The sequence below is a fragment of the Zootoca vivipara genome, chromosome 7, assembly GCF_965207765.1.
Source record: "Zootoca vivipara chromosome 7, rZooViv2.hap1.1, whole genome shotgun sequence".
Classification (NCBI taxonomy): Eukaryota; Metazoa; Chordata; class Lepidosauria; order Squamata; family Lacertidae; genus Zootoca; species Zootoca vivipara.
In genome coordinates, this window is record NC_142590.1 from 38,394,619 (window position 1) to 38,416,993 (window position 22,375).

The 22,375-nt window shown below is 45.4% G+C and overlaps 2 protein-coding genes across 2 annotated transcripts in view; both read right to left on the reverse strand.

The window, feature by feature from the left end:
* Nucleotides 1-6,843, reverse strand: part of PCSK9 (proprotein convertase subtilisin/kexin type 9) — a 35,636-nt gene extending 28,793 nt beyond the window's left edge. The window contains exon 1 of the mRNA XM_088674002.1: nt 6,698-6,843. The gene's annotated coding sequence lies outside the window, so the exon portion shown is untranslated. The remainder of the gene's footprint in view (nt 1-6,697) is intronic.
* Nucleotides 6,844-16,603: 9,760 nt separating this feature from the next.
* Nucleotides 16,604-21,617, reverse strand: BSND (barttin CLCNK type accessory subunit beta). Its single transcript, XM_060276876.2, has 4 exons — nt 21,226-21,617; nt 20,441-20,535; nt 18,369-18,614; nt 16,604-17,143 (listed from the first exon to the last, which is right to left on the reverse strand). The coding sequence occupies exons 1-4, from the start codon at nt 21,400-21,402 to the stop codon at nt 16,720-16,722; spliced, it is 942 nt and encodes a 313-aa protein (XP_060132859.1). The 5' UTR covers nt 21,403-21,617; the 3' UTR covers nt 16,604-16,719.
* Between the last annotated feature and the right edge of the window lie 758 nt (nt 21,618-22,375).

The following is a 22,375-nucleotide window of genomic DNA, read 5'->3' on the forward strand; positions in this document are numbered from 1 at the left end:
CCACTGTGACTCTGGATGTTGGCCACCACCTCTTCGGACTTAACCCATACGATTTGCTCCCAATGGGTCTACTCCGGAGAGAAGGGAATGCCTAAAATTTTGACAAACTTTTCTCAGTCCAAGGACCCCATCGCCTCAGGGACAACAACCTTCTCGGCAAGAAGGCAAAGCTAGAGGCAAAAGTGGGAAGAGCAACAGATGTAATTCTTGCCTTCGTACTGCAGGCTCTGTAGCACAGGCCTTGCACAAGTCAGAGCTTTCTACACAACCCTCTCTCTCCATCCAGGCCAGCAAGAGGCATTATCATAGTTCAATGGCACATTTCCTGTCAGACAAAAGCACTCACAGAGATGGGGGAGAAGCAGTGCCGGATTTACGTATTAGCTAAACAAGCTATAGCTTACGGCCCCACTCTCTTGGGGCCCCCAAAATAATTTAAAGGGAAAAAACTGGATGTACATTTCCAAAATATGAGATAAAAAACAAATAAAATAAAACCTAGATACAGCAACTGTGTTTTGTGTTGTGTAGGCTCCTATGATGTAAGTAATGGGCCCCGCCTGCTTTGATAATATACATATTTTGTTACGTGCAAATGGCTTTAGACACCCATAAAGTCAATAAATTACCATATAGCATATATTCAACACAAAAAACAGCAACAATTTGTTGTTGACAAAGGACAGCTGGACATATAAAGGGCCCCATTACCTTCAGTAGCTTAGGCTTCAAACCTAAAGTCCGGCCCTGGGTAGAAGAGAGGGGCAGTGTTGTCGCTGGGGGGCAGCATTTTTGCCTTGGGAAAGACCTGAGGGTCACATTCAGACCCCAGTCCCGAGCTTCCCCATGCCTGGGAGAGTTGAATAATTGTATTAAGTTGTTTAACCTTTAATTTTTTATAGTGTTTTTTTTTCAGAAGTATGATAACAAAGTGTTTGTGAATTGTGTTAACTGGCATGAGGTGCACAAATGCGCCTTGTCACAAGTCATGCCACATGGTACTATCCAATCAGAATCCTACAGTTCTGTGAACCCACAATCCTCTAGACTGAACGAACAAGGGTTCAATCCTTGGCAGCTTCTTAGGCACCTGAGCTTCCAGAGACTCAGGCCTCTCCTGGATTGCCTACAATCAAAGCTCATCCAGCTCTCACACCTGTGGAATGGAAGGGGGCAGAAATAAGACACCTTAATTTGTTTCTGGGGAAGGAATATTCCCCCCAGACAGTGCACTATTATGAAGAAAGGAGTATGTCTCCCCTGCAATGGCTGTACCTCACTTATGACCACCTGGGAAGGTCTTTCACCTTTGTCCTCGAGCTTCTAATCTAAGTCATGTCTGGGCTCTTTACAAGAATGCTTTGGATAGCTAGTGAAGATGTTTATGTTGCATATTTTGGACAGCAACAACAAAGGGCTCCTTTTCAGTGAATGAATACCAGCAAATAGCACGCATTCCTGCCCTACAGAATTCTGAACAGGGCGATTTAAATTTCTCTGATTAGCTTAAAATGCATACACACAAAACATGGAAAGTTGAACCCAGCCCATGTTACATTTGAAATCGTGTTACATAATGAAAGGGGGAGGAAGAGAGAATCTCTGTGCGACTCGCGGTTAATTTCACACAGTTGCTGCTCTTGGCTTGATCCCTGAAAGATTGGCTCCTTCTCTATGGACTAGAGGCAAACTGGCAAGCCAAGAAAGCCGGCAGTTGGCTGGATCCTGAAACACATATGACTTGTTCCAGTTTTTCACTGTGGGGAGCTGGCCATAAGGCCTCCCAGACAGCAGATAATGGGATATTGGGAGCACGAGGGGCTGGGAGCCCCTGCACAAAGGGGGCCTGCTTAGCCTGTATATGAAGCTTCACACCAGGAACTTCTTGGTGGAGCAAAAAGAGTTAATAAGCTAGATCTTTTCATCTTTGTTCATGAGCAGGAAGAAATCTTCTGCTGGGCACCAAATGGCAAAGGCTCCTTGTGCCAAATTAAGAGGAAAGCCAACAGATCTGGAAAGAGTTGGATTCAGTGACCTGCTTTTGTTTATCCAAAAGACAAATGCCAATTGCTCCTGCTCATATTAGAATGTTCTTGGATTCTAATAGAAATTGATTTGACAAGAAGCACGAATTTACTTCACAGGATACATGAAGTAAAAGTGGTCAGCGTGTTAGTTACCTGGTGGGCTGAGATCCAGGGCAGAACAGACAAAGTGAGCTTGTTCCAAAAGGGTAGCCAATGTTAAGACTATATTGGGAAAAAGCAAATTAGGAGCCCTGTGGAAGAATCCAGTTAACACAACTTGCAGTAGCAAGAGTCTCTTTTTTCAGATGTATGAGTATTCTAATTCTGAAGGCTAAATTAATGTATTCCAGAGGGACAAATTCCAGTTGGGGTGGTCAAAAACAACTGGGGCTGGATCAAGACACATCAAAAAAGCGTTTCAGGAAAATGTGTTGTAAGCTTCATGCGAAATCACGTTGGAGAAAGATGGGGCTCCACAGCGCCATCTGGTGCTACAGTGTTATAACACATATAGAACGCTTTTTCTTTACTTAATGCAGCTGAGCCAAAAGAGCCTTGCGGCACCAAACCATTTCTTGTGGTAGCACTTTTCTTGGTTCAAAGCTTGCTTGCTTATATGAATGTAAGGAAGGCTCTAGAGAGCTGATGTGCAAAGCATGTATTCAGTACATAAGCCAACCATTCGTTTGAGAATCAAAGCATGAGAGGGTAGTGAAGGATTAGGGAAAGAAACAGGGCTCAATACGGTAGTTGTATAGGAGAGACTTTGGTAGTAGAATTGGGATGCACAGACATAGAAAGAGTTGTCGCTGTGTTCTGGAAGCACACTCACATCATTGTCATGTGTACCTAATCCTCTCCAGTGCTGATTGGCAGCTGTCTCATGACATCACGAATGCTCTCTCCTCAGAGTAATTTTGCAGTGTTTAAAAACTTGGCTATGCTTGCTTTCAAAAAGAATGTCATGAACGAGCTCCTGATTGCTTTGGCACCCAAGCAAAGCTTTGATAGAAAGGCAGGCAGACAGCTCACCAAAAATATAGAAAGCAGGGCAAGACTCTTATCAGTGAGAGTGGGAGTTCCCAGGCGGGCTGATTACTGAGCATTCTTGCCGCTAACATCCACAACTTGCATGGAGTTTATTTGATGTCTCCTGCTTCTCAAGCATTCCTCATGTGGAGGTTATAGGACGCTGGCAGCTAGTGGTTGCTATCTCACACTTTCCAATGCAGTTTTCCATAACTTTTCTTATCAGATTTTTTTGCAGTTAAAAAAGGGATGGAAAATTGCACTAGAAAGTGCAAGGTAACAATCACATTTTGTGAAAATAAACAGCCAATCTGGAAGCAATGTAATAGTTACCCAAAAATGAGTATCTGTTCTAGCTAACCAGCTATATAACTGTATGTATGTATGTATGTATGTATGTACCGTGTTTCTCATATTATAAGACACGTCTTATATTTATTTTTTCCTCAAAAAAACACACTATGGCTTATTTTCAAGGGATGTCTTATTTTTTTCCTCCTCCTCCTGCCGCGGCCGGCATTGCTGCTGCTCCTATCACTATGTCTTATTTTCGGGGTATGGCTTATATTCCTTGAATGCTTAAAAATCCTGCTATGGCTTATTTTATGGGGATGCCTTAAAATATGAGAAACAGGGTATGTATGTATGTATGTATACAAACAGACATCTATACACATGCACAAACTGACAGAATCGGAAAATCGGAAAAGCAAGTGTCATTAATACCAATATACCAATCTCTGCCTCAGCCTATAATCCAGATACACCTACAGAACACTGATATTTGGGACCAGGTCCATACTGCTCCCACAGGGCATCTACAAATTCTGAACTTTTGGGGGGCGCAACTGAGGGGCATTTTCCCCTTGTGCCCTCTTACAAGGCCTTCTGACAGCCTCTGGAATAGAATTGTTGCATCCTGCTCTCAATCCCAGATCCAGGATTTCTCCACCAGGGCCTTTATAAAATGGGCACACAGAAAAGATGAATTGAACAGGTAACAGCCCCTTCCTCACTTGCAGGAAATGAAAACAAACAATGAGATAATGAGTATGTGTGATAATGAGCTTCCAGAAAAACAACAACAAAGGGGAGGGAGTACTGTAAAAGCTACAGCTGAGGCAATGGAGAAGTGTGTTCTTCAAAAAGTGACTTCCAGCTCCCATAAATATTGTTATTTTTTGAAGGACGAGAAATTAGAGTTTCTCCTTCATCTGAGGGCCACTGCAGACTGGCATATTAGTGGTTGTCTTCTGCCACGTGCTATTGGCATGGTGCATGTATTTATATGGGACTATCACCATTCACACACCATTCTGCTTTTTTAGTTCTGCGATGCTTCCACAATGTTACCGCACTATTGCCATCTGGAGGGGCAATTGCCCCACAGCACAAGGAAAACCAGAGAGAGAGAGAGAGAAGAAATTTCAGCAGGAAGAACAGGACATGCACTGATCAGAAACAAAGCAATACATCCACCCCAAAACTTGCAAGTGCAAAGCAGTTAAACAGTATTGATAGCAGGGCTGAATATAGTACCCTGAGCACAAATCATCCTGAATGCACAATCCAAGGAATTTATGAGGGCCCAGATCTCCCCAGCTCATATTCTCTCTTTTCCACTTCTGCCATCAAGCTCTCCATTCCACTACCTAAGAACTATCTTAGTCCTACTTATCTACTGCCTATGTTGGGCTGTGTATCATATATTGGAATAAAGCTGTCATATCACAAGTGGTCCTTTTATATCTTCATTTTTTACCTGTGGCTTGAGGGGCAATTTGATGATTATCTGTACTTAGTGGGTTGGTAATGGATTAAAAGCTAACAGAACCTACAGTAATTTGGGTTGCCATATTTCAAACTGGCAAATTTGTTGAACTTTTTTCTTTTCGGCCAAAGCTGTTGAGGTGTTTTTTTTTAGTTTTGCCCAAAATGTTGAGCTATTTTTGTGAAAAAAAAATTGGGGGGTAATTATTGAGCTATTTTTAAGGATGTTCACCAAAACCTACACTATACGTCTGGATTTCCCCCAACATTTTAAGTGATTTCCGCCCAGACACAGTTTTTGATGGCCAAAACCCAGCTATGTCCAGGAAATTCCGGACGTATGGCAACCCTTCTACTGTGTTGTACAGTGGTACCTGGCTTCCCGAACTCAATCCATTCTGGAAGTCCGTTTGACTTCCAAAACATTCTCCAGCCAAGGCGCAGCTTCTGATTGGCTGACTGGCACCAGAAACAATGCCGACAGCTGAAACAGACGTTTGCCTTCCAAAAAACGTTCACAAACTGGAACACTTACTTCTGAGTTTGCGGCATTCGGGAGCCGATTTGTTCGGGATCCAAGCCGTTTGGGAACTAAGGTACCACTGTAAAGGTAAAGGTAAAGGGGCCCCTGACCATCAGGTCCAGTCGTGTCCGACTCTGGGATTGCGGTGCTCATCTCGCTCTATAGGCCGAGGGAGCCGGCGTTTGTCCGCAGACAGCTTCCGGGTCATGTGGCCAGCATGACAAAGCTGCTTCTGGCAAACCAGAGCAGCGCATTGAAACGCTGTTTACCTTCCCGCTGGAGCGGTCCCTATTTATCTACTTGCACTTTGATGTGCTTTCGAACTGCTAGGTGGGCAGAAGCTGGGACCGAGCAACCGGAGCTCACCCCGTTGCAGGGATTCAAACTGCCGACCTTCTGATCAGCAAGCCCTAGACTCTGTGGTTTAACCCACAGCGCCACCTGGGTCCCTGTACCGCATTATGAAGTATCCAGAGTGGTGTGTGTACAAATGTGGTCAGCAGAGGGCAGGCTGCTACAAGATTCCCAGTTCTGTGTGTTGGATCCCACAGAGAAAGATGGAACACAAATTATTTGTGTAAATAATCATATACTCTCTGATGTGTCTGCTTCTATACCTGGGTACAGGAAAGAACAACCCACTATTAAGAGGCGCTTTTGTACTCTTCATATTTATTTCTCATACTTACACAGCCCGCCCTCCATAAGGCCAGGGGCTGCTCCATTTAATAATAGGTTAGGCTGAGAGTTTGTGACTGGGCGGCGGTTACCCAGCCAGCTTCATGGTTCTGCAGGAATTTAAAACCCCACTCTACCTCATGCAAGTCCAGCATCTTAATCTCCATTTCACACAGTCTTTCTGCTTAATATAAGCAGTTAAATGGAACCAAAACAAAGAGGGGAATAGCACAGCAAAGATGCAAGTTCCCTTCTGAGTAATACCCCTCCCCACCCTCTCACTATATATAAGGGTCTGGTGACTTCTGTTTCAGTGTATCTGAAGAAGTGTGCATGCACACAAAAGGTCATACCAATAACACACTTAGTTGGTCTCTAAGGTGCTACTGGATATTTTTTTTAATTTTTAAAATATATTTCTACTGCTTCAGACCAACATGGCTCCCTACCAGAATCTAGAACTTTTGGTTTGCGTTTGTTTTCTGGATTGTTTTTATTGTACACTGAATTGGGTTACAGGGGGTTGTACACGGCCTTAGAATCATTTAAATGTGAGGCAACATAGAAAATATTTTAAGTAAATAAATCAAACACAAACTATTAAGGTGCCTCTTTGTAAATGGATTCTACCTCAATGCAAAGGATTGGAATAGATGGCCTCTTACATTACCTCCAGATTTTAGGCGCGTATTTCCCAGAGGTCCTCCATTTTCACTGCACCGCTTATGTTCTTGGGAAGACAGGATCATCAGAGCAAAACTGGAGCTTCTTAGTAGGTTATATACAACCCCAGCCAAGTTGCCTCATGCCTATTCCACAGGGAATCCTCTGCAGTGCCTGAAAAGCTCAGCACCTGGTTTTAATTTCCTCACAGGTGAGTTATTTCTGGTAATGCTGCAAAGCCTATTGCCTCCCTTGCCCTATGTCAAGGTTATTTACTAGGGCTCTGGGTGTTGCCTCCACCATTTCTACAATTAGGCAGCCAAATGCTCTGGGATTTCTGTTTGCATGTTTTAATTTCATGCAGGAATGTCTCCTTCCCTGCTATATTTAACCCCTGCCAAAACCGATAATTCCAGATTTGAGCTATGCAGCCAAAAGAAGCAGGGCACAGAAGACTTAACAAGAATTATCACTCTATATAACAGGACAGTGCTGTCCCAATGGTCCAGGAGGCTGAATCCTGCTTTTCAGCAACCATAAAACCGCCACAATGATCTCATCTCACAAGTGGCCTACATCAGGTCCATGAAAGGACTACTGGCCAGTCTCTAGTGGACCGTCTCACACTGGCTTGACACTGCAATTTTGCAAAGAATTAAGGCATAATAATTCCCATCATCCCTGACCACTGGTCCTGTTAGCTAGGGATCATGGGAGTTGTAGGCCAAAACATCTGGAGGGCCACAGTTTGGGGGTGCCTGAATTAAGGACTAGGTGGAGACAGACAACTGACCTGGCAAGGCACTTCTTGCATTCTTAAGCCAGAGTCCATGTTCACTTAGCACAGATTAGTTGTACCTTAATTGTTAAGACAAGGAATCCAATGAAAATATGTTTTTTACAGGTTGATGTAAACCAGGCACCCCCCAAACTACGGCCCTCCAGATGTTTTGGCCTACAACTCCCATGACCCTAGCTAGTAGGACCAGTGGGCAGGGATGATGGGAATTGTAGTCCAAAACATCTGGAGGGCCGAAGTTTGGGGGTGCCTGATGTAAACAATGGCTACACCACCACTGTGGCTGTTGAGACAAATGTACAGCAATAACACTGGTGGTTTTATGTCTCTGTGATGAAAATAGTGTCTGTTGGCATCTTAGGGGGCCTCCAGACTGTCAGTATTTTGCAGGAGGGATCCAGGCACATACCAGAAAAATTAGGCTTAGGTCGTTAACATGAATAAAAGTGCTCAGTCACCCTTCTGCAGTTGTGAATATGCCCTTTTCATTTTCTCTCTGTTTCTCATTTTTCCAATCTTAAATTCAATTCTCCACATTGCTACATCATCTTGTGACTGTTATTTTTAAATTGTCAGCAGTTCTCTGGAAATTTCTCCTGCTCTGCACATTTTTATGTGCAATGTTGCCTAATGTATGCATTTTTGCAAAGCAATTTCCCCTAAAATAATGCACATTCCTATGCTACTTCCTATAATATACACATATATATTCACGCCTTACCATAGTATATGCATTTTTGCACACATTAATTGCCTGGAGCGTTGCATTGCAAACTGCGGAGAAGCTCACATTTCAAAGGAGAGAAGTGTTTTGGTTTGCATATTGTTTTGGAAAACACAAATATTTCAAGTTCACCTTTAACAGTGAACTAGAGTGGATTTCTCCTTGTGTGTGAAAGGGGGCAGGTTATACCAAATTGAACAGGGACAGGGAGTTTTATAAACCCTACGACCCTGCTGTGATCCCAATCCTACAGTCCTGCCTTTGCTATTTGTTTAGCATAATTCAGCTACCCCACAGCAGCAAACTCCATCTAGCTTGGCCAGCACATCACGATCTCCTAGGGTGAGGTGAGAGCAAGCAAACCTCTCCCGACTTGGAAGGCCTGCCTTGGGCAGTCAGGGAGCTGGGAGCAGGGACATGAGTCAGGTCTAAACAAGGAGGGGGTCCGTTTTTCTTTTGTGTGCTGCTCTCACTTCTGCAAACAATGTTTAGGAAACATGTGCTTTTCTCCTTTTCTTTTGTTTTCTTGCTGTGACACCCAACAAGTGTTTCTCATAATCGTATAAACAATCCTCCTCAACTCCCTGACATTGTTTTCACCTTTGGCTGCTTATTTCTGTGTACGTGAGCAGAGGGCCAAACATCTGCAGGGAAGGTGGTGTGCTTTCTTGTGGTAGACAATGAGCAAAGTACAAAGATGCCTGCTAAATTTATAGTCTAGCTTTAAAAGAGATGCATGCAATGAATATAAGAGGGAACCAGGGCACAAGGAAGACAGAAAAGGGCAGCACTATGAAAATGGACCACCAGGCTATCTGTTTTGACAAGCTGATGAGAAGGTGGCATTGCACCTTGCAAAGCCCCCAATCTTAAAAAATTCATGCCTACTGCAAACTTCTTTCTCCCACCCAGCAAGGCTAGGAAAGCACATAGATCAAGAATTCTTGCTGGAAATTGCAAGAGGGTGTTTTCTGTTTTCTTCCATCCAGCCTGACAGTGCTCCAGAAGAGGATGGTTCCGTTTGACACCCCTCAAAAGCTATTTGGATGGGCTAAGCCCGGAGAAGGGAACATTTTTTTCCCCAGACCAGGTGCCACCTTCCTTCAAATCCAGCCTTCTGGGGGCCACATGCCAGAGGAACAGGGAAATGAAATAGTGGATGTGGTGAAAATGAAAGTGGGTGTAGTCAGAGCTGATATGGGATGCATATAGGCACACAACACACAGCACACACACCACACATATTGACACAACGCACGAGCACAAAATAGCCAGGAGAGCCAAGATGGAAGAGTCATAAATCATAGAACAGGCATGTCAAACCTGCGGCCCTCCAGATGTTTTGGACTACAATTCCCATCTTCCCCAACCACTGGTCCTGCTAGCTAGGGATCATGGGAGTTGTAGGCCAAAACATCTGGAGGGCCGCAGGTTTGACATGCCTGTCATAGAATCATAGAGTTGGAAGAGACCACAAGGGCCATCCAGTCCAACCCCCTGCCAAGCAGGAAACACCATCAAAGCATTCTTGACATATGCCTGTCAAGCCTCTGCTTAAAGACCTCCAAAGAAGGAGACTCCACCACACTTCTTGGCAGCAAATTCCACTGCCGAACAGCTCTTACTGTCAGGAAGTTCTTCCTAATGTTTAGGTGGAATCTTCTTTCTTGTAGTTTGAATCCATTGCTCCGTGTCTGCTTCTCTGGAGCAGCAAAAAACAACCTTTCTCCCTCCTCTATATGATATCATTTTATATATTTGAACATGGCTATCATATCACCCCTTAACCTTCTCTTCTCCAGGCTAAACATACCCAGCTCCCTAAGCCGTTCCTCATAAGGCATCGTTTCCAGGCCTTTGACCATTTTGGTTGCCCTCTTCTGGACACGTTTCAGATTGTCAGTATCCTTCTTGAACTGTGGTGCCCAGAACTGGACACAGTATTCCAGGTGAGGTCTGACCAGAGTAGAATACAGTGGTACTATTACTTCCCTTGATCTAGATGCTATACTCCTATTGATGCAGCCCAGAATTGCATTGGCTTTTTTTAGCTGCTGCATCACACTGCTGACTCATGTCAAGTTTTGGTCTACCAAGACTCCTAGATCCTTTTCACATGTACTGCTCACAAGCCAGGTGTCACCCATCCTGTATTTGTGCCTTTCTTTTTTCTTTCTTTTTTGCCCAAGTGTAGTACTTTACATTTCTCCTTGTTAAAATTCATCTTGTTTGCTTTGGCCCAGTTGTCTAATCTGTTAAGGTCATTCTGAAGTGTGATCCTGTCCTCTGGGGTGTTAGCCACCCCTCCCAATTTGGTGTCATCTGCAAACTTGCTCAGGATGCCCTCAAGCCCATCATCCAAGTCATTGATAAAGATGTTGAATAAGACTGGGCCCAAGACAGACCCCTGTGGCACCCCACTAGTCACTACTCTCCAGGATGAGTATGAGCCATTGATGAGCATCCTTTGGGTTCGGTCAGTCAGCCAGTTAAAAATCCACTGAATGGTAGCATTGTCTAGCCCGCATTTTACCAGCTTCTTTACAAAAATATCATGGGGCACCTTGTCAAAGGCCTTGCTGAAATCAAGATAAATAACTGTCCCAGTCAAGGAGGTTGGCAGGGATGTTTGTGGTAGGGTCACCATTCACAAGGCTTGTGGGAATAGAAAAAAGAAGTGAACCCTCAGAACAGAACAAGATGGTTCCAATTATCTACTCGAGGACACGTGGAATATTCATGAATATGAGATGTAGCTTAGTAACTGGATCTGGGGCTGCAGCCTCTACAAACATCAGGTGAAGCTACGAAGGACACTTCAGGGTCACAAACTGGGCTTTTCTATTTAGTGCAAACAACACATTTAAAATGGCTGTTGACACAGTACACGAGTAGGATTACCACTGTCGGATTACCACTGTCAGGGCAGCTTATGCCAAGTACACAATGCTTTAGCAAAGTACTAAAGCTGGCGGGACAGAAGGGGACGAGCAACAAAACCATCCACAGCCATTGAGGTCCCTCCTGACATCATTACGCCATCATTTTCACGATCTGACTCTTCAGTCCACATTATTTCCTGCAGCTGTCAGGGGCGGGGAAGTGATGTATCAGGAGCAGAAATGGAAAATGGAGCAAGTTACAGAGCCAGGGGGCTGCAACACCAGGCTGCTTCTGGTATTGTCAAGGGTTTCGTAAAAATTGAGGCTAGAGACAACCAACCTCTTCCAGGTCACGTCTTAAGCCAGGCCAGCTTCTGATAGGCTATTTAAACTGTGTGAGACTCTTCTGCTGTTAGTTACCAGGAGCATTTGACTGCAGTCTACTTACAAACAAGTAGCGTCTTGTTCTGTTGCAGAATTGAAACATTAAAAATACTCAGCTTCTAGGTCACTTGAAAGCTTATTTGAGAAGCCAAGACATGCATGAAGATTCCTGAGATTTGCAGCACCTTTCAGTCCCTGAAGAAAATACATTTTCCTAATGGTTGTGGTTTCTGTGCAGCGTCTGCAGTGTATATGGTCCTATAAACTTCTACAGACCCTCTAAGTCCCATCCCATCAGATGTCAAAGAGAAAAACAGCTACCAGATTTTTAGAAGACATCTGAAGGCAGCCCTGTTTAGGGAGGCTTTTAATGTTTAATAGATTATTTTATTTCATTTTTCTGTTGGAAGCCGCCCAGAGTGGCTGGGGAAACCCAGCCAGATAGGCAGGGTATAAATAACAAATTATTATTACTACTACTACTACTACTACTACTACTACTACTACTAAGTGTTCCTTTTTTCCACCGATAGCCCCAGATTTACAAAAGCCATCCCAGTTTCTGATTTGATCCCAGAATGCCCCACATTTCCTTAGGACGTCCCTATTTTCACTGGGAAAATGTTGCGGAGGGATGGAGTTATGCGACCCCCAAGCCAAGGAGATAAGTAACTCTACAATCTTTAGAAGACATCTGAAGGCAGCCCTGTATAAGGAAGCTTTTAATGTTTCGTTATGTTTTTATATCTGTTAGAAGCTGCCCAGAATGGCTTGTGCAAACCCAGTCAGACAGATAGGCTGGGTGTTGTTGTTGCTATTATTATTATTATTATTATTATTATTATTATTATTAAATAGTACACCCCTATTTTCACCAGAGAAATGTTGGAGGATATGCTGCAATCTTCGGGTGCAGGGGTTATTATTAAGATTCATTAATCCACCCAGAATAAAATATTGTGTGTGGTTCCCAAGGCTGTGATGCTAAGCACAAGTTGTTTGGATGTAAGGGACCCAGGTGGCGCTGTGGTTAAACCACTGAGCCTAGGGCTTGCCGACCTTGATCAGAAGGTCGGCGGTTCGAATCCCTGTGACAGGGTGAGCTCCCGTTGCTTGGTCCCAGCACCTGCCAACCTAGCAGTTCGAAAGCACGTCAAAATGCAAGTAGATAAATAGGAACCGCTACAGCGGGAAGGTAAACGGCGTTTCCATGTGCTGCTCTGGTTTGCCAGAAGCGGCTTTGTCATGCTGGCCACATGACCTGGAAGCTATACGCCGGCTCCCTCGGCCAATAATGCGAGATGAGCGCGCAACCCCAGAGTCGGTCACAACTGGACCTAATGGTCAGGGGTCCCTTTACCTTTACCTTTAAGCCCTGTTGAACTCGATGGCATATTCCAAATGGTGTGTCTCTCTTTTTTTTCAAGGAACAGGCATGACCGCAACTTATAAAACAGGCCCTACTGGCTTTCTATTGAGATAGCCTAGTTAAGACGGAGCCAACGTCAACTTCACGCTGTCAGTTTCATGGAGCCGCTGCCCCACAGCTGCCTAGGAGCTTGGCTCCCTCCCCATGCGGAAGAAGCAATCTGACAAGCTGAGCATTTGGCAGGCTTCCAAAAGCAACATAAATCACTCTGGATTTTCCACTGCAGCAAGCAGACCTCCAATGGCCAAAAGGCACGAATCGGAGCAGAAAGCAGGACCTCAGAAGCAAAGGTGCTGAGGGCACACGATCCGCCTTCTGTCTGGCTGCTGCTGCTGCTGCTGCTCCTGTACGTCAGCCGCTCCATAGTGATCGGGCCAATCAGTGAAGCGTGAGCCCTGAGCTGCTTTGGCACCCACACACAAGCACTTCTTAAACCTCTGACCAGTTTTGTTCATGTTAAAAGTGTCACCGTTCGGGATATCATCCAATCCCCAGGAACCACCACCATCGAACGTGTCCTCAGCAAAGCAGCCCATGGACATCAAGTAGAATCACACCAATATACAGTCAGATAAAAGGTATCTGTGGATGATGGGGCAAGAATGCTAAAGGATTCTAAAAGGCTAGAAACACATTGAAGGTGTAATTCTGTGCATTTCCACTCAAAAGCATACCTTGCTAAATTCAGTGGGACTTGCTCCCAGTTTTGTGCATTTAGAAAATGGCAGCCTTAGTAGGGAAGTTCAGTCAATAATAATAATAATAATAATAATAATAATAATAATTTATTATTTATACCCCGCCCATCTGGCCGGGTTCACCCAGCCACTCTGGGCGGCTTCCAAAAAAACAGAAATTCTAAAATACAGAAATCCATCAAACATTAAAAGCTTCCCTAAACAGGGCTGCCTTGAGATGCCTTCTAAAGGTCTGGTAATTGTTGTTCTCTTTGACCTCTAGTGGGAGGGCATTCCACAGGGTGGGTGCCACTACCGAGAAGGCCCTCTGCCTGGTTCCCTGTAACTTGGCTTCTCGTAATGAGGGAACCGCCAGAAGGCCCTCGGAGCTGGACCTCAGTGTCCGGGCAGAATGATGGGGGTGGAGACGCTCCTTCAGGTATACCGGACCGAGGCCGTTTAGGGCTTTAAAGGTCAACACCAACACTTTGAATTGTGCTTGGAAACGTACTGGGAGCCAATGTAGGTCTTTTAGGACCGGTGTTATGTGATCTCGGCGGCCGCTCCCAGTCACCAGTCTAGCTGCCGCATTCTGGATTAGTTGTAGTTTCCGGGTCACCTTCAAAGGTAGCCCCACATAGAGCACATTGCAGTAGTCCAAGCGAGAGATAACTAGAGCATGCACCACTCTGGAGAGACAGTCAGTGGGCAGGTAGGGACTCAGCCTGCGTACCAGATGGAGCTGATAAACAGCTGCCCTGGACACAGAGTTGACCTGTGCCTCCATGGACAGCTGTGAGTCCAGAATGACTCCCAGGCTGCGCACCTGGTCTTTCAGGAGCACAGTTACCCCATTCAGGACCAGGGAGTCCTCCACACCCGCCCGCCTCCTGTCCCCCACAAACAGTACTTCTGTCTTGTCAGGATTCAATCTCAATCTGTTAGCCGCCATCCATCCTCCAACCGCCTCCAAGCACTCACACAGGACCTTCACCGCCTTCACTGGTTCTGATTTAAAAGAGAGGTAGAGCTGGGTATCATCAGCATACTGATGGACACCCAGCCCAAACCCCCTGATGATCTCTCCCAGCGGCTGCATATAGATGTTAAAAAGCATGGGGGAGAGGACAGAACCCTGAGGCATCCCACAAGTGAGAGCCCAGGGGTCTGAACACTCATCCCCCACCACCACTTTCTGAACACGGCCCAGGAGGAAGGAGCGGAACCACTGCATGACAGTGCCCCCAGCTCCCAAGCCCTCTAGATGGTCCAGAAGGATGTTATGGTCGATGGTGTCAAAAGCCGCTGAGAGATCCAGCAGAACAAGGAAACAGCTCTTACCTTTGTCCCTAGCCCGCCGGAGATCATCGACCAGTGCGACCAAGGCAATTTCAGTCCCATGATGAGGCCTGAATCCTGACTGGAAGGGATCCAAATGGTCCGCTTCTTCCAGGCGTGCCTGGAGTTGTTCCGCAACCATTCGCTCAATCACCTTGCCCAAGAATGGAAGATTTGAGACTGGGCGATAGTTGGCCATATTGGCCGGATCTAAAGATGGTTTTTTAAGAAGCGGTTTAATAACCGCCTCTTTCAGCGGGTCTGGGAAGGCTCCTTCATGGAGAGAAGCATTTACCAACCCGCGAAGCCCATCGCCCAGCCCTTCCTGGCTAGCTTTTATAAGCCAGGATGGGCAAGGATCAAGGAGACAGGTGGTTGGTTTCATTCGTCTAAGCAGCCTGTCCACATCCTCGGAGGTAACAGATTGAAATTGATCCCACAAAACTTGACTAGACAGGACTCTAGCACTCCCCCGTCCCAGCCCTGCTCCCACGGTGGAGTCTACCTCTTCCCGAATCTGAGCGACTTTATCTGCAAAAAACTTTGCAAAATCATTGCAGGAGATCATATGGCCCGTACTGGGCCCGGATGGAGCAGGTGGTTCCGCTAAATTGCGAACCACCTGGAAGAGTCTCCTGCTGCTGTTTTCTGCAGATGCGATGGAGACGGTGAAGAAGGTCCTCTTCGCCGTCGCCATTGCCACTTGGTAGGCTTGAAGTTGAGCTCTAGCCCGTGTCCGGTCTGATTCAAAATGAGTTTTCCGCCACCGGCGCTCTAGCCGTCTCAACGACTGTTTCATCACCCTCAGCGCCGGGGAAAACCACGGGGCTGTCCGGGCTCCATGCAATCTGAGAGGGCGCTTCGGAGCCAGTCAATAGCGCTGGTTAACTCCGCATTCCAGCGGGACACCAGGGAATCAGCTGAATCAAAGGCGGCTATGGCGCTCATCTTGCTTTCAGGCCAGCATTTGTCCACAGACAGCTTTCTGGGTCATGTGGCGCAACAGAACACCATGACAGAAACCACAGCGCATGGAAACACCTTTTACCTTCCAGCCGCAGCGGTACCTATTTATTTACTTGCACTGGTGTGCTTTCAAACTGCTAGGTTGGCAGGAGCTGGGACAGAGCAACGGGAGCTCACTCCATTGCAGGGATTTGAACTGCTGACCTTCTGATCGGCAAGCCCAAGAGGCTCTGTGGTTTAGACCACAGCGCCACCCGCATCCCAATATAGTAGAGTATCCTTTCATAAATGGCAAAGAATCGCCAAAAGATGATGTTCAAGCGAGTCATGCATCCTCCACCCACACTCCCAGGGAAAAGTCATGACTCTGCCCCTTGGGACGATATATATGTTCTCAGCAGGGCTGCCATTCTCCTATCTCCCTAGAGAGCTCGTTTCCCCTTTATAGTGTTTTTCTGAATCATCTCTCTGGCTGGGGAGAACTTTTAGGTGTTCAGTGCTACCCAGGTTTGATTTCCTTTGGAAGAAAACCACAGTGGGCTTATGGGATTTGGTGATATTTGTCTTCATTTACAAATATACAGGTTGAGCATAAGTGGAGGGTCAGCTTATGACACTTCAACAGACAGCCAAACTTTCGTTCTTCTGCTTTGCTCCTAACCCTTATTCTCCATCGCTCCCTACAAATCCCCAGAGAGCAGGACAAATTTACCATTGCTTGGGCATCCCTTTTATTGTCTGAGCCACTCCCCACCCCAACCAAACCTTTCATCTCCTCGGATTTGGACTCCCATGAGAATGTTCCTGGGCTCATTCCTTATTTTTCATGCTTAGTCCTTTGGTTCAGAGACAGCACCAACCGATGAGGGGACGTCTCCTGGTCCCTCTTTTATTCCATAGTACATGTCATCCTCTTCTACATTACGCATAGCGCTGTGTTCCAGTTGTTCAGGCCCTACTGTAGCCAGTGCCCCGTCTCCTCTGGGGGCAGGAATAGGGCAACGGCTTTGGTTAGGTGCTGTTATCCTTTCATTGCTTTGACCTTGACCTTCCGCCGTCAGGGAATCGATCAGGGCAAAATCTTCATAGGAAGGAAGTTTGAATCTGAGCTGGCTTTCTGTTGGAGACATAGGCTTTGAGACATTTTCCCACTTCTGTAGAAATGGACTGTTGGCTGTAGATTCCACACAAGAGGTGTCCGCTTCCTCTTGGAAAGAAGCGAGCGGCGCCTGGTTAGGAAACTTTTCCGACTCACTAGAATTTAAAGAGAAGGTTCATTGAAGGACATAGCTTCCAAGGCTGATTGTTGAGCTGTTTTGTGTTTCTACTAGGACGTTTATAGTAAATCAAGCAGGGCAGATGCTGTGCTTTTCACCGGCACGTCTCTGGTTTTGGAATGACCAGCTGTTGTTGGTTTAAGTAACTTGGTTTCTAAGGGCAAATTAAATATTATTGACAGCATTGTTTTGATCTTGAACTCAAGAGTCACCAATGTGAAAAACATCCCCTCCAGATGTTTTTGGACTCAACTCCCATCATCCCCGGCCAGCATGCCCAATGGTCTGAGTTAACAGGAGTTGCACTCCACCTGGAAGATATTGCGCTTGTGGTGCCTGCTTTAACTAGAAGGAACAACACCAGGCAGTACCAACTGTGTTGGCTTTTCATTGATACAGAGCTAGCATGCATCTTGTATTTAGCTCCACCTTCTATGGGGATGGTAACATTAGCTGATTAATCTAACAGATCAATCCACTAATGTTGCTAATCAGTTAGATTAATCAATTAAAGAACATAAAAACATAAGAAGAGCCTTGCTCTGGATCAGGCCAGTGGTCCATTTAGTCCAACATCCTCTTGTCATAGTGGCCAACCCCTGTTCAGTTCAAAAGGAGCTCCCAGTTAAACAATCAGTGGCACTTTCGCTCTGTCACTTTCTCTCTCTATATATATATATATACACTGTGTGTGTGTGTGTGTGTGTGTGTGTGTGTGTGTGTGTGTGTGTAATACATATATAGATATACAGTCATACCTCGGTTTAAGTACGCTTCGGTTTGAGTACTTTCAGTTTAAGTACTCCACAGACCCGTCTGGAACGGATTAATCCACTTTCCATTACTTTCAATGGGAAAGTTCGCTTCAGCTGTACTTACAGACTTCCGGAACCAATTGTGTACTTAAAACCGAGGTACCACTGTATATCATTGGACCATATCTCACACATAGAAAAGGATATGATTTCTAACATAGAATATTATATATTTTCAAAGATTGTGTCAGTTCTGACACCTGCATTTGTAACATTGTTATGCAGATGTTCATTTATTCATTTTGTTTAATCAAGCAATGACAATGCATACAACCAACTAATATTTAATTTGACAACCACCCCACCTTTGCAAACTTTTCTCTACCCAGGGAGCCTAACAGAAATCACCAAGAGTGACTCGCAGAGTGGTGTGCAATTTAAACCAACCTTGTAGCATCCTTCTGGGACATCGGGTCCTTGCAGGAGTCTCCATCGCTTTCCGAATCTCTGTGGACCTCTGCCTTGGCCTGTACAACAGGCTGGATACATCCTTCTGCCCTGACCGGTGGGACTGGGGCAGACAGAACACCCACAGATTCTGCACCCGCCACTTTCGTCTGGATCTGTTCGTAAGACGGCAGGCTTTTCTCATAGACTTCAGCTTCTTTCTGGCTGGTGTAAGGTGTCTGGGAACTGAGAAAGTGGTATATTACTTCACCAGATTTGTTACCTCTGTTATTAACAGGGGACAGGAACCTGATTGTTTGCTGATGCAGAAATGTGCGCAGCTTCAGAGGACCTAGCATTTCTCTAGTCAAGTTTGCTTCCTCTTAAGTGTGTTGCAGTTGTTCGTTATGTGGATTTGAGCTGTCAGGAGACCTGCTTTTCTTACCTGTCCTCCATTCCCACCTGGCTGACTAGGAGAAAGAGACATACAAAACCCATCAGTCTGTATGCCAGGGCTATGCTGCATTCAGCTACTTTTTCGTTTCACTTTCCTTTCTGTTGTTGGCAATTGGAGTATTATGGAAAACTGCCTTGCACTGTTAAGAAGCCTGTTTAAGGGAAGTTGATGGAAGGAGTGTGGTGGGAAGAAAGATCTGAGCAAGTAAATGACATATAGCCAGGAATGGAGTGGCCCGCCCATGGGCGCCTCTGAGGCTGGGCTAATGCACAGTAGGCTGGTGCCGGGTCCAGGTTTTCAATCAGAAAAACAGTTGCTTATGAAGCACATAAAATAGGCCTTCTGGCAGCAGGCTGTGCTCTTGCCCTTAGTCAATGTTGAGAGGAAGGGAAGAAGTGACTAATGAACTTGGTACGAAGCTCTATACAACTTGGGACCAGGATAGCTAAAGATTATCTCACCCCTGGGACTCAGCTACATTAGTAAATAAACAACTGTTTGAATGCGCTATAAACATGCAACACCAGATGGTGCCAGAGAGCAGAAAATTTTCATATGCGATTTTCCATAGGGTTTTTTCTTTCTTTTATTATAACACAGGCACGTCCAACAGGTAGATCATGATCTACTGGTAGATCACTGGACGTCTGCGGTAGATCACTGGTAGATCACTGGTTCCCCCCAAAGAAGCTGAACAACTGTGGCTTCCCTAAAAAAAAGCTCAACATTTTAGCTCCTCCCTGAAAAACTCAACAACTTTGACCTGAACCCCAAAAAGGGGGTAGATCACTGACAGTTTTTAACTCTGTGAGTAGATCGCAGTCTCTTGGGAGTTGGCCACCCCTGTTATAACAGATCTAATTTCTGACTTATTTATAGTGGTTTTCCCCTGCGTGTAGATCCACCCCATATATACCCAACCTGTTTCTGCACTCTGCAGGAGATAACCTCCTACAAATACCATTTCACCAGGATTTATCCATCTCTAGGGTGAGGAAGGCACTGTTCTGAAGAAGCTTGGATATAAGGTGGAAGATGGAGAAGAAGCTCTTTTAAGCTGCCATAATTTTATCTTGATTGACCAGTTATAGCTTCTGCACAACACAGAGAGAAGGCCAATGGAGCTGCTGTTCTTATGGCCAGAGCAGAATGAACCCTACGGAGGCCCACATTCTCTTTCTGGATTGGATTATATATAGCAGGGCTAGACACTGAAATGAGATGGAGTTTGCAATCCTATACACACATCTGAGAGTAAGCCACATTGAACTCAATGAGATCTATTTCTAAACAGAGAAGTATAGGATTCTGCTGTAAACGCTGCTGCCTTTTGGCTTTCCTACGGATGGGTCTCCAAAGCTTTTCCATGCTTTACACACAAACACACATACCTCTGAGGAGCTTTATATTTTCCCTAAAGACACCACTTTCCTCCTGCTTAAAAATACACTTAAATTGTGCAATTCACTGCCCTGTGCCAGCGTTTCCAGACGTTGACCTTGTCCCTCTGCGGAACATAGTTTGCGATATGCACAGGCGAGTACTGTATTCTAATTAAAAAGTAGATTACAGACTGTTGAGTTGAAGCTTACAGGCTTGGTTTCCACAAACATACCTGTTCTTCTCGGGAATCACATTTTGAACAGATGAAGCAGCAGTCTTCTTTACAAGAAACTTCTCAGACTCCACATCAACAGAAACAACTCTGATCTGCGGAGGGAAAGCAGGGAAGTTAGGGAACAGGGGGGTTATTTCCTCCCATCAAATGAGCAGATACACACAATCACATGCACAAACACTGAATTTAATTAAGAAAATGTGATGTATCATTTGGATCCCGGATAAAGCTCAGGAGGCAGTCCACCCCGGGCAAAGATATTCTTTCTCACCTACCGCCAAGGAGATGTAGGGGTTCCTTTGAAGAAAGGCATTTTGTTTTTGTTTTTACATTCTGAACTGTGTCTTCAATCAAATCCTAGATTTTCAGGAAGAAGATTCAAGCTGCAACTCCAACAGAGAACAGCCTTAGATTTGCCATTACCTAACTTATTCTTTCTACAGTTCCCGCTGCATTATATTGTGGCACCATTCTAATACCTATCCTGCGATGGCATCATTTTTTGTGTGTGTGGCAACTGTAAGGAAACCAATGTGTAAAGCAATTTATTAATCGAGCGGATACAAAAAAATTGATTGCTTTGCAAGTAAAATATTTTTTAAGTTTGTACTTCTTAAAAGGCTAACGAGCTCAATAAAGAGTAGGAACCATATAATCTTTTAAGATTCCTGCAGTTTCCAAGAGCCCAAAGATATTCTTGGGAAGCCTGAGTTTGATACCCCCAAAATGCAACTGTTGAAGGCACATTCTTTGGAAGAAAAGAAAAGTAGACTGTTTCCTACCTTCGGGTAGCACTGGCACATGCTCCAAATGATCCCCGCAGCGATGAACAAGGCGCCCAAGGTACAAAAGGTGATGTAGATCTGGGGCTTCTCCACACTCATGATGAACATTCCGATCATCACCAGAAAAACTCCCAGGACGATGAGCCCATGGCGAAAAGTTTTCTCTTCAGCCATTGGGATCCAGGAAGAAGGATCGAAATCGAGGTGGTTTCTGGGCAGGCTAATTCATGGAAAGAGCTTGCGCTGGGAAAGTGTGGGTGGTGGTGGTGGGGAGTCCAGGAAGGCTGGGCAGCCCTTCACCTGTCCCTGATCCAGACAGCAGCCCTCCTCCCTCTGGTGCACTGCAAGGAGATGATGCAGAGAGCCAGCAAGGGGACAAGTGTCAGCTGCAACCTTCAGACCAGTCCTGCCCAGGTCTCAGCCAGCCAGCTTTTAATGGGTTTGTAATGAATGCAAACAAGATCCTTCCATTCACACATGAGTAACATTGCCCAGGGACACTTTACAATAACCTTCCCCCTAGGTATATACAGCGCAAAAGCTGAGAATGCTTTGCCAAAGGGAGGGAGGTTTTAGGACCCTTCTAGAACCGGATCCCAGTTGCCAGCTTTCAGAGGCTCACTGGCGAATTAGAAAAACTGTACCCACTGAGCCAACTGACTGCTCCACAGCCCAGTCCTTTGTCTAGACCTTAAGGGACTCTCTGGTGGGGCAATAACCTTCCTGCCCCTGTGTGTTGTCAGATGGCATGGCCTTTGCAGTGCGCAATCTTGCATGGGTGGCTCCCCCAGGCTCTGGATAATGAAGTTGTTGCTTATGAAAGGCAAGTAGGAAGGAGGCTTCACAAGATCGCTTACTCCCCCACCCCCCAAATGTGTTCTTTCAGTCAGACCAGTTATCACAACGACTACATTTTGCTCCTGTCACCCCCCCCCACCTCCCACCCCATTCCTTTCACAGAGGCAAGAGTCTCATAACTCAGTTATGTGGGGCAGGATAAATATAATCCCTCACGTAGATGAGCCTTTCACTATCAAATGTCAATCATAGCCCCACCCTTTAAAGCGCTTTCTCAAAATCATTCATTTACAATTATATTGACAAACTTCAGGCTGCATTCCCTAGGAGGGAGCCCTGTTTAATTCAA